Source organism: Gadus chalcogrammus, chromosome 7, assembly GCF_026213295.1.
Source record: "Gadus chalcogrammus isolate NIFS_2021 chromosome 7, NIFS_Gcha_1.0, whole genome shotgun sequence".
NCBI lineage: Eukaryota > Metazoa > Chordata > Actinopteri > Gadiformes > Gadidae > Gadus > Gadus chalcogrammus.
In genome coordinates this window covers 24473030-24486304 of record NC_079418.1, presented here as the reverse complement: position 1 = coordinate 24486304, position 13275 = coordinate 24473030, and the positions used below count along the sequence as shown (strand labels likewise).

At 44.6% G+C, this 13275-nt stretch overlaps 1 protein-coding gene across 3 annotated transcripts in view; it reads right to left on the bottom strand.

Annotated features, from left to right (window-relative positions):
* cadm1a (cell adhesion molecule 1a) overlaps nucleotides 1-13275 on the bottom strand; it is a 259787-nt gene that overhangs the window by 73861 nt on the left and 172651 nt on the right. For 2 of the 3 annotated variants that reach the window (XM_056595050.1, XM_056595052.1), the window contains exon 2: nucleotides 2678-2695. In XM_056595050.1, the coding sequence (XP_056451025.1) occupies nucleotides 2678-2695 (18 nt within the window). Of the gene's footprint in view, nucleotides 1-2677; nucleotides 2696-9293; nucleotides 9400-13275 lie in introns of those variants that run through there. The other variant, XM_056595051.1, reaches the window with a different exon arrangement.

Here is a 13275-nt window from a genome sequence, read left to right as displayed (position 1 = left end):
TCAATGTTGGATAATAATTGTACTTTATTTCGTAAAAAATATGTGTCTGAGGTTGTTCTGAGCAGTCGTAAAATGCCACACATAAATGCAGTAGTTCCACATTATGAAACACAGTTCTACTGTATTACATTGGGCGGGGTGCAGGAAGGTGCACTGGGCTGCCGTCTTCCAATTACATACAGTTAGTGCACTTGTATAAATGGAAACTGGACCACCATCAAAAATAAACGTGATGATTGGTACTTTTTCTCTGTGGACCAAAAGGGAACAAGGTGTGAGATCTGTTGACTGCTCAGTTGCTATTTCTCTCTTTTCCTTACCTGAATGCCAGCTGCTAAAAGTGTTAAAGTCTGCATGGTTGGAGTTGGTAAACTAAGTGAAAGCCTACAATGGATTTAGAGAGCAGCCGCTATTTGGATGGATAATGCTACCATGCATGCATAATGCTTCCATCACTGTGTTTCTATGATACACTGGGCTAACAAATGTTTGGGGATTAGCTTTTGGCAAGTTTTGAGAGTTTTGGATGTAACTTTTTAATGGCATGTTTCTTTTTGTTTTTTAATCAGTCGACTAGATTTTACAAAGTATTCTCTTGGCACCTTTTTCAAACAAATCCTTATCTATTTCGATGCCTCTGATTTACGCGTGCTGAACAAAACCGAAGGAGAACACAATTTTTGTAATGCTAGAAACACACCAAAATAAACAGTTGAAGTTTTTCCTCGCTGAGAAAGCGCGCACTCCCCGAGTAGCCCATAAATACTTTGCCGAGAGCTTTGAAGACCAAAACGGTCAAGGCCACTTGCACCAATCATCTAAAACACAACTGCGAACTAAGAAGCATCTAAAGTCTTATCCCAGCAACCTAACATCAACCCTCGTTTGCTCCAGAGAAACAGGGACATCAGAAGAAACAGCTTGTGACCACTCAAGACCCAAGCCCTCACCGCTGGACAAGCCTGGCTGAGTCCTTATGTTTGTAAAGAATAACTGAAGACTCGATAAAGCATAAATCCTCACAGACTTCCTCATTCATTTTCCATTACTTTTACCACTAGTGGCATTGCCAGTGCAATGAGCTACCGGTTAACGTCTGATTTCTCAAACGGAGGCAAACAAACGCAGACACACACACACACAGCACACATAGTGAGATCGCTGTGTCTGCTGTGTATTAGTACACAACTGCTGTGTCGCATTGTGTACCAACACATTAGCCAGTTGTCTCTGGTGGGGTTCGAACAAATCATTTAGAGTGCAAACGTTATCTGAACCCTGTCTAGAAAGGAACTGGTTTAGGTAGGGAAGACTAACTTTCTAATGCCTTTTATTTCATTGTAGCATAGATCTCAGTGATTTGTTGCACTTTGTGCAATGACAATTAAGAGATTCTGATTAAGGCCACATAATATATAATCATAATTAATTGCACACTAAATGATTTCGATTAGGTATTATTAACATGACTATCATATGTTGCTTTTTTTTACAGATAGCATGACATTGATATTGGAATCTCAAATCAAAGAGGTGATATTTACATCTCTTTACTACTGTGTGCGTCAGATCCAAAGACCACATCTCAGCCACACCTCCTTATCATTCAAATGATCTGGATATCATAATAAGACAAGGTAATAATTGCGATCCCTTACAAAGCATCTTGGCTTTAACCTCAATGGCTCAATTTACTTGGCTGATCGCTTTTGTGTATCTGTTCACAGAACCGCATTAATCTATTTTAAGATGGCACCAGAATTGTACTGTTGCCATTACGGTTCTCTGTTAGCCTGTGATGCAGGATCTAACACAATCATGTTAGACTTTTCATCACAGAATAGATCAGGGCCACAAATATTTCTTCACTATCTGTTTGAAAAATCCACTCCAGTCTGGGTCATTGAGTGCATGTGCATGTTAATAATAAGATAAGAGTAGTTTATTGATCTCAGAGGGGAGGATTTCAGTTTAAAGTCAGTTAACCGATAGACAAGCTGACGCACAGAAGCAGACAGACACACATGGCAGAGAGCCATAAAAACAAAAAGAAAGACACATGGCGACGGACACACAGACATCCATGATGAACAGTCATACAATAAGACATACACAAATATGGACAAACAATCATGCTAAGCACTGTGATGTGTTTTTGGGAGCGTATTGCTCAGGAGTGTAACTCTGTCAGGCGTCAGAAGACCTATCAGCCAGTAGCAGTGGTGTCGGTGGCATCATAAGCTCTTAAATTGAAACAGGCAGCAGAGGAGACACAGAAATACTGATGAGCATATTCTGATGCAGAGAAAGTGCAATGACAGGAGGACGAGAGAATAAGTGGCAGGTGGGCAGTGGCTAAAACACACATACACACGCATCACACACACACACACACACGCACACACAAACAAGTTTTCAGACACACTGACAAGTCATACATGTACACAAAGACAATGCAGAAACACACATACAAACACACACACACACACACACACACACACACACACACACACATACACACACACACACACACACACACACACACACACACACACACACACACACACACACACACAAACACACACATGTACACAGGTGGGGTGAGTGAGCGAGAAGGCCTGTGGGCGAGGGGGACGGAGCAATGGTGGGAATAAAAGGTGAGAGGGACGGGTCTTACCTGGGGTCTGAGCCGCTCCTGAGACAGAGAAGGTGGAGGAGGTTGACCAACGGTGAGGGGAAGGGGGTGGGGGGGAGGCACGGGGAGAAACAGAGGAGAGAGAGGGGATTAGCATTCAAGGACAAACCCAGCAGATCACAAGTGCATGTTTACAGTAGGAGCGTGCAGGGCAGGCAGTGGGAGCCAAAGAGCACACAGGGGAATTGTAAAGTATAGGACCTGACACGGGTCGTGAGGTCATGAGGTCATGACTGGGACCTCTTTTCATAGAGTCCCACGTTATGACGGCTTTTTACGTAGAGTTCACAATCAGAGGAAAATAAAGGTGGGTATTTTCAGTGCACTTTATTGCAGCTCCATAACAACAGTCCAGGTCTATTAAGCTTTGCGGGCAGAGCATTGGTGACGCCCTGGATAGGGGCACACAACAACAGCGAGAAACAGGGAAGGAAAGGGTTTGCCAATCTACTGGAACAAAAAAGAGTCCACAAATATAATAGAAAAGGGCTACAAAATCATACAAAGTCATCAAACCAATCAACCATTGTGTTTCGCTCGTTGTGAACTGGTGCAATCCACTTGAGTTTCTGATTTCGACTAGATGGCCACTTTGCCTTCTCTCCAAGCTCTGCAACACACAGTGTTGGCCCTGCTTAGCCCCAGCCAGACAAGCATGGCGCCACTGACTTCCTTTTTAGGTGTTGAACTGTTTCCCTTCTCAGGGGCGGGTATTGATTACTAAACTCCCCATTTCCCTTTGCAACAGATGATGAATTTATATCACGGTGTTGTGTCAAATATGGAGGTTCGGCAGGGGGGGGGGGGGGGGGGGGGGGGGGGGGTGTTTGTGTGATAGAGTGACAAGGGAATGAACAGTCGTGACTAAAGATAGACATGAGAGGAATGTCTGAAGATGAGCTGCGGCTCTGAAGTTTGACATGTTTATGTTGCACACGATCCACACGATGATTTGTTCTGCACTCCGAGTGATGTCATCCTCCTCAATTATTATAAACGTGCTGCATTTAGGCAACGCGGGGTCGTTTGAAGTTATAAATACAGTTGTTTACTCTACAAACGTGGAGAGGAACACCTGAGGGTAACGCAGAACTAATAAGTAATATTTACCTCGTTTTTAAACCTCTGGGGGGGATATTTAAGGAGAGGTTCTGACTCTAAAACGCAACCTACGTCGTTTTCGATTTGTCAACACAACTTAGGTGGGGCCAGAGGAAAGTCACTCTTTTGTGCTGACAACACGGCGAACAACTTTAGCGTTACGCAACATTGTACCGCCGGCGCCCGGTTTGCGTTAATGTGAACTCATTCTCAACAGTAGCCCTTGCCTAATGGCCTGGAACGCACATTAAATGTCTATCAAAGAGAGACGCGGCCGAGATTGGATGCACATGCAAGGCAAATCACAAACCCCCCTCCCCAAACTCACACACACACATACACACACATCCCTCACTTATGGTCTTTGTATTACAACTCCACCCCACACACACACACACACACACACACACACACACACACACACACCCACACCCCGCCACATCCCACACAGGTTTAAAAGGAATCCCTTCCCGATAGCCAGACTTTAAGTGTAGCAAGCAATAATGTGTTGATTAAATCTGTGATCAGCTGCCTAAGGGGCATGAAATTGGACATGATGAGTGTGGCACATTAAAAAGTAATTATCAATGGCAGTGATCCTATTGTCTTTCTTTTATTAAAGTGGAGACAACGGTAAATCAAGTGTGGAGAATGGAAAACTACATGTGGTTGTATAACGGGATGGTATTTTTGTGCGTGTGCGACGCGTGCTGGTTTGTAAAAGGCACGATGCGTGTGTGTATATGGTTCCGGTCACATCAGCAAGTAAGTGAGGATTGTTCTGCAGCAGGATTTTATTTTCTTGTGTTGACATCTACTTTAAACATCTCGTATTAGGGGTTAATTTACTTCGAAGGAGTTGTTTTTTGAGTTGTCCGAATAGGTATATGAGTACTTTCGCTTTTACGGCTCACTCTATCCTCCTCAACATCAAAGACAAGGTCACTTGGTCTCTATCCCCAGTCTAACCTGCTAAGTCAAGTAGATGGCCAGACATTTGGTATATATTAAATTAATTTGGAAGTGTTGATGAAACCAGAAAACACCAAACAACAACTAACCTTCATTGTTGAATGCACCAAATATGCTTTGGAATGAGTAAAACATTTTCGTTGGCCGACTTCCTCAGGCGGATTGTAAAACGCAGACACCATCGCACTACATTCACCGCGTTTCCCTGATCTCTGACACCCGCATGTGATTTGAAATGATCCTATTCTGACTGTGTCTCAAACCTGTGCTGCTGCTCCTGCTGGGACTCTGCTCTCCGGAGACACATTTGAATGTCAAGTTGAATCGGGGTCATTGAGTGAAAGACAGCAAGGAAAGGGGGAATTAACAGCCGTCTGGCAGGCTGTGATTAGAACACCGCGCTGTCACACTGATAAGGCAAAAGGGGGGAAAAGGACAGTCCTCCTGCCATCACTGGCCATGCCCTCTGGGCCCACATGACAGATCACCCAGGATACTGCTTACGTCCTGCACAACAGCCAGGCTAACCCTCACATCATGCCACCCACTGTGAATGTGTTGTCGACAGTGCCTTTCATTCTGTGGTAGACTACTGTGCATTTGGACCCTGCATGGGAAGACAGTGAATACTAAGCGTTTCTATCTGTTTTTATCTAGAATTGCATCTCGAATATAATGTATTTGGGAATGTATGCTACATGGATGATACATGCTTGGTCCACCGGATTTGCTGGGGCTAGTCAATGTAGGGATATTTCACGATGGAGTCACTAACCGTGCACAATGTGGTCAAAATAATTTCCACTCTTCCACACTTGGCTCAAATTCAGTAGGAATTTAGTATTAGACCGGACCCCCCCCCCCCCCCCCCCCCCAGCATGCTTCACTCCCTTTGGGCGATAAGCTGATAGGGGAGAGGCAGAAGTAATCTCTCTCTTGGCTTGGGGAGGTTGGGGGTGACCGGGGCCAAACTTAAGTCCAGGTTCAGGTCAGGTCCAAGGCCATTCATTTTAAATGAGTGGGATGGATTTTAAGTAATTGAAAACCCAATGGCTGCCAAACCCACCGGGCCCAGGTGGCTCGAACAGCGTGGAGACCGACGGCGCGATAACCCAGCACCACTCGACTGTACCAGGCAAGAAAAGGATGAATCAAGAAAGCGATTTGAGTTCTCTACCCCCTCTCCCCTATCTATACACCCACACACACACACACACACACACACACACACACACACACACACACACACACACACACACACACACACACACACACACACACACACACACACACACACACACACACACACTAGACCTTGCCATCCGTCCCCCCACAAACTCTCCCTCTCTCTCCATCTACATTATAAATCCATTTGGAGGCATTCAAGTGGAACATTGCTGAAGACATCAGGTACAGGTGCATAGTCCCTCGTTCGGTGGGAAATATGCCGGTCTGTCTGATTCACGAGCCCTCTTTGATTTTGCTTCAATCAATCAACACAGTCCGGGTATGTCAAGACGACGTCTGTTTATAGAACGGGTGACATCAGGAACAATGACGAAGGGAAAAGGGTATTGGATAGAACCGCATATTTCTCCATTCGAAAAGTTCTAATATGTCACAGTGATCTAAGATCTAAGGTTGTACAATATACAGAGGTATTAGAAAGTCGCATGGCTATTTGTTTAATATTTGTGACATTTTATGTTTTCAGATCCATTACAAACCCTGAGTCACAAAACTTAATTATAGATCAGGGGAACATAATGAGAAAATTACATTTCATAATAGTTTCATTTATTCAATAGTTGAATAGTAATATCCACTGCACGTCTGTTTAAAATTGTGGCCCCTTCCACTCTTAATTCACTCATTAGTCTTGCTGTGGAAGACTTTAGCCCACTTGCCCTCATTGAACTGCTTAAATTAATACAAATTGGAAGGTATTTTATGAATAAAAAATAGCTTGTATCAAGTCCTACCCCAGCATTTCTTGCGGGTCTAAAACCTCTTCTTTGTCGAGCAACTCCCCGAACTGAAGTTCAGCTTACTTAGGCTTCTGCTTTTGATCTTCAGCATTTTAACCCAACCACAATTTGGCTTTGTAGCTTCAGCACAGGAAGGATTTTCCTTATGACATTTTCCGAATACAGTGCAGAATTCATTGGTTTGCATATTATGGCGAGTCATCCGGTTCCTGAGGCAGCAAATAACATCCCTACACCACCCCACCCGCCCTGCCACCCCCATGTTTCACTGTCTGCGTGACGGCCCCACTGAGAAGTGCTGAGTCCGCTGCAGAGCAGAAATAATGGAACGCATGTCTTCCAGAAGGTTCCATTTAGACGGTGGAAAAGTATGACTCTTGTATAGCAGTGGGCTCCGCAATTAGTCACGTATTATTCACGCTTTACAGTTACACCAGTTGCAATGGGCCCATCCGCCCCTGGTCCGTGGCTCCGTGTATTTCTAAGACGAAGTCCGACATATCTTATTCATAAACTGCTTTACTCAGCATATAGGACTTTGACCAATCACAGACAAAGACACTGGATGTGATGAGTGTGCTGTAGGATCATAGGAGCTGCTACTACTAGTGTCCCTGCTGAAGCCGTCCCGCTGAGCCCAGCATGACTGTCTGGAGGTTTTCATCTTCTACGGCTGCTTTAAAATCAAAATAACTTCCCATCTTACGGGGCCTCCACTGAGAACGCATCCTCAAACATAGGTACAAAAAATCCTGGACTGCCTGTCATTTCAAATTGAATAAAACAGGTTCTACAAACATGCGTATTGTGCAAACAGTGCAAAGTAATTGTGATAACTAACTCCCTCCACACAGTCAAGTACAAACTAAGGAAGAGTTGCATTTGCATTGCAACTTGTTTTCACCACTTTCACTTTTCATGGAGCATTTATACACCACTGTATGCAAAAATCCAATGTAAAGGATTTAATAGACACTGTTGAGGAGAGAAAAAGGGAGAGAGAGAGAGAGATTGAGAAGACTGATTTGAGAATTTGTAGCTCATTCCATGGCATTACTTTAATGAGCCTGGCATGGTATGCTGCATATTTTGAATCTTCACTGACACGTCTTATACATTCTGTAAGCCCCCCCGCCCCCAACACACACATACAGGAACGAGCACACTCATACACGCACACACACATATGCTAAAAAACCCAAGTCGTGCTATGCAGCTCAAAGGCAATTATACAACTCCTCTCCCTCTGCCTCCCTCTCCCTCTCCCTCTCCCTCTCTCTCTCTCTCTCTCTCCCCCCCTCCCCTCGCTTGCTGCTTTTTACTTAATTGAATCAGCCAGTGCCCCGTATCAGATATTCCTTAACAGAATACTAAAACCCACCCAGCCCTCCCCCTTTAATACCATTAAGGAGAACAGGAATGGGCCAAGATGGATACTCTGATCCCAGGAGAATCAGAGAGCACAAAAGAGAAGAGGGGGGGGGGGGGGGGGTGCCCTGCAGTCACAGTAGACACTAGCCTCCATGTTCACTGGCCTGCTACGCCATCCTGCCCACCGGCCCACTGCAGTGCTGCTGTGTACAGCGCTATCATGAGAGCTACTTGCCATTTTTAAAAATAAAACCATCTCCTTGTGCACATATCACAACATGGCTTGACATCGCTAGTATCACCCTGCTTTACAGCGTTGCACCCGCGGTGTTACTGTGATGTTGTAGTGCAGATAAATGCTAGCAGTGAACCTTGATTATAGTCAGCATGTTTGAAAAGGCTTATGACGACACAACCGGTTGCATATCTCATAGAGTTTCACTGCTTCCTCCTGCAAAGGGGGACAGAAATCCGTACAACTGCGATCCAGAGCACCATTTGATGTCAAGCAAGACCACCTGTCGACATACGTTGGCTACCATTTCTTGACTAAATTAGACCCCTCATTTCTGTCTCCAACCTGACGATACTTCTGCTTTCTGAAGTCGGAAAACATTCGCATTTGTAGATATCTGCTGTGCCCTCTGTAGAAATTTCCCTTCCCGCTTTGAGCAACTCAAACCGTGAATATTAACCTATTTTTGTGGAGTTAAACCACTGTCATTCTTAATAAAGGCTAAGTGAGTGCCTGCATCACCTGAGAGGCACCACTAATAACTATGAATATGTTATGAAAGATTACCCAGTCAATTTTATCGCCTGCTGTCCGTCTAAATATTTCTCCTCAGGCAAATTAGTGGTTGGAATATTTTACATTTATTTCACTGTGGATGAAAAGCAGAATCGACAGTTAATGATTAATTGATGGTTGATTGACAGAGCTTGCGTGGATATTTTTCATCGGACTAATCTGAGGACTTCGTGATGAAGAGTGGGAGTATAGGACACATGGGTGGCCGAACACATCTTGATTATCATTTTATACAGAACGACTTGAAAAGCACCAATTATAAACGGCACACGTTTTAGGTTTATGATGCTGGTCTTAACCATAAAGTAATAAGATGATCTACAATAATCCTTGCTGGCAAACATCACCTACCAACCTGGCACAATTCCTCTTCGGCTAGCATGTGTCCAATCTGATGGGACGGTTTCACAGCCTAATGACATTTGAGCGAGGGCTAGCACAGCTGCAAAAAAAATGAAAGAAATAAAATACAAACTTTGACCGTGTCTCCTGCTCTTTGAAGCGCAGGTTGAGCTGAGGGGAGAGCACTCACTGTTGAACCTTAAGCCCTATTATTTCTGGCCAGAGCACACGCCGGCTAATATCTGCCTTCCAGAGGTCAGCGTCAATCATTATCCAGACGGGGGGAGGAGGGTCCTTAGAGCGTTCAGTCCAGTGAGCTGAATTCACCCCCTAACATAAATACTCGGCCGAAGAGAGGCGGCCTCTCTCGCTACCATTTTTTCTTTTCCTCCCCACAAAGACTTTTTACACTTCGTACTTTCACCTTTTTAATTGCCAACACTCCCAAGGTTTCTCTCCCCTCGTACATTTTTATGATTTCTATTATCATTCGGAAAATCCTATATTTGATTGCACAGCTTTTTCCACATACACACCCGCTCATTTTCCTGTTGCAGGGCGTTCAAAGTGGCAGATAATTTAATCAGCGGAGAGTGCATGAGCATGGGCAATTCAGACAGTCAGACGGCGGGCAGCCATTGTACAGTACTAGGTTGGGTGGGTGTATTGAGTGGCATGTCCTGGTGTGGACGCATGAGAAAACTACCACTCACTATCTAAACACACACACACACACACACACACACACACACACACACACACACACACACACACACACACACACACACACACACACACACACACACACACACACACACACACACAAATTATGTTCCCACCCTAATGCACTGGAAAGAATCACAGACATGCCATCCCAACAAAGACCTTTTGTTCATGAAGGCCTTGTGTGTTCTAGTCGTGTACACTGCTTTTATTTTATTATAGAGGCCTCTTGATCACGATTACAGACACAAAGGACTTCACAGGCCCACATTCAAATTCGATTTGACAACAGCCACTAACCTTAAGCCATTCCATGGGCAAAGGAAACCTTGTGAAAACCTAGCTGCCAAACAAAAGGAGGTTAAACGTACAGGCCCGACCTCTAGAATAGGCTGGAAGTGCAATGAGGTGCCATGGGAGCCAAAGTAATATGCTAGTTAAACCGCACATGAAACAATCAAAACAACTGCAAATGCCCAAAAGGAAAAGCCCTGAAACTGACAGCCACTCTGCCTAAGCCAACAACAGTGGATGGATCAATTCCAGGCAGCCAAGTCCATGATACGCAAAGCATTCTCGGTTATCCACTAGGTCAGTGGTTCCCAACCTTTGACTCTAGGTGTACCACTGAGCTGTCAAAAGGGGCTTTCGCAGAGCCCCTGATATGCAAATAGTAAACAAGAGATCCATACACATGCAGTGGTTCAGCAAAGAGTGCCAGCAACCCCTTTATGCACAATTATTGATGCAAGAAGGCTGTGGCCAGTGGGGAAATGTGGAAAGAAAATGCAAGCAACGCTTCTTTTGCCGCGTTATTTAACAAACACAAAACATCAATGGTAACCATTACAAAGAAAAAGATATGATGGAATACACAAAGCGATTATTTTCGATATTATAACAAGGGCTTATACAATAATGATGACTGATCAATATTTATAATAAATCAATTTTCAATTAACCAGATAATTTTTTGTGTCTATAACAAACATAAAATCCCAGGTACCAGGTGTACCTGTGTTACGCATACCGCAGGTTGCAAGTCCATACGCCGGCTAAAAATTATTACATTTTAGCATTTTATTTGGCGAATAAGCAGTGAACAAACAACAGCAACCGAGTGCAAAACCCGAAAGCAAACAGCTGGCTGCAGACGTCTACAGTGTGGAAGCAGGAGCCGCAGAGAAGCACCTGGGCGGGTGGGGAGGGGATTCTCGCTTGATTGATCTGTAAACACTACTGGACACATCTGCAACCAGGTTTGGGTTTCATTGCAGGATGCATTTGTGGGATAAAAACGAGAGCAGTGGCGGAAACCAGTCGATACAACCTTGATCAGATATGGGACAGTAGCCTGGCTCGGACTGCTGAACTGAACTTCTACTACCCGCCCTCCAGGTATAGGAGTTTCACGCCATAGTGTCTTCATAATGAATGGATCGCGTGGAAAATGAAAATGCCTACTAGGTATAAAGGACAAAAGTAGCCAAAGATGAAAATGTCTGTGTGGAGATGGCATAGGCAAAAAGTTGGCCCACAAATACTTCATAAACACTGGATCACAAACTGCTGGATGTGTAAGAGTGGTAATGAGCACATCCTCCTTCCACTCATTACCCTATCCCTCTCCCTCTCAGAGTGATGACTCCATGACTTTATATTTCAAATTCTTGGCTCGTCAACTAAGAACGTTAAGTGGATAAATAACTATCATTTGAACAGGTTAGCTGGTTGATTGATCTAGAGATCCGATGATGGATTATATTTTGAAAGTACACACACAAGAAAGTTAGGTTGAAATTCACACAAACCATGCTAAAGCCCACCACTTATGAAAATGGAAAAAGAGAAAGTGAACCTAGCAGTGATTTAGTGAGCCAAAGGTTCTGCTTTGAACTGAATGACAACAGGAGGACACTGACAAAGACACAAACGTATAGAGCAGACTATCTGCTGCCAGAAAAACAGACGAATCCCTAGCACTGCTGTGGATACGCACTCTGTATCAAATATAAATATATATATATGTATATATATATATCAAAATGTGCACATTCAAAACGTGTCTGTTATGAACAGGTCGATTGCTTGGCCTCCGGTATTGCTGCTTGTAGCTTTCTCAAAAACCGCTCATCCAAACAACTTCACGCTCGACACACTGCACTTCCTTGGGTCCTCAGCAATACACCCCCCCCGAGTGTGAATTTGATCGGATGAACGGTTGTCGAGAAAATCCAAGGACGTATGTTGTAGATACATACAGATAAACATGCATTCAGAGATTTCCCCATCAGTGAGATGTGTGTTCATGTCATGGATCTGCCCATGTGTGGGCTTGCTCAATTGCATAGGAGTGTGTGTGTGTGTGTGTGTGTGTGTGTGTGTGTGTGTGTGTGTGTGTGTGTGTGTGTGTGTGTGTGTGTGTGTGTGTGTGTGTGTGTGTGTGTGTGTGTGTGTGTGTGTGTGGCCCCATCCAACAAGGTTTGGCAGTTTCCCCGCCACCACCACCTCCACCACCACCCCTTTGCTTGTTATATAAGGAGATACTTCCATCAAAAATATAACCACCACAACAAGCCCTGGGATATTCCAAGCAGAAATTGGAGCACTTGGCTTTGAAATGGATTGATAGGGCAGGGATATGAGGGGCTGGTGGGTTTAGGCACCACGATACATCCCAGTCCTTCAAACCTGGCTCTTCAGAGAGAGCGCGAGAGGGAGGCAGGGAGAGAGAGGGGGCCCCTTCTTTGAGGTTCTCCGAGCTCTTGACCGTGCAAGGGGTAATTAGGGGGTAGGTCCCTGCTGTGTGCCCCACTAATGAGATCATTAACATTTTGTTGTGTCCCATGACCTCTCCGCCGGCCCCGGGCATCACCAAAGTACACCACACTCTCTTGTTGTGTGTGGGTCCATTAGCGACACACACACACACACACACACACACACACACACACACACACACACACACACACACACACACACAAACACATACACACTCTTGACGTAGAAGGTATACAAATGTTGGTTTTTTGCTTTGCTGAAGGCAAGAGGAGATGAGCAATTACAAAAAATGCATGAAGGAAACGCAATTATTGGCCATGGGGCTTATAAAAATGGGGCAATGAGACCCACATGTTTATTTGACTTTGGGAGGGACCGCGGCCAAACACCTGTTTGGCTCTAACTGGGGCCATTAGACCGGCTCGGGCCAGACCACTGCCATCCACCCAACATTCCCTGTCCTCCCCTATACTGTAGGCACTCATTTGAGT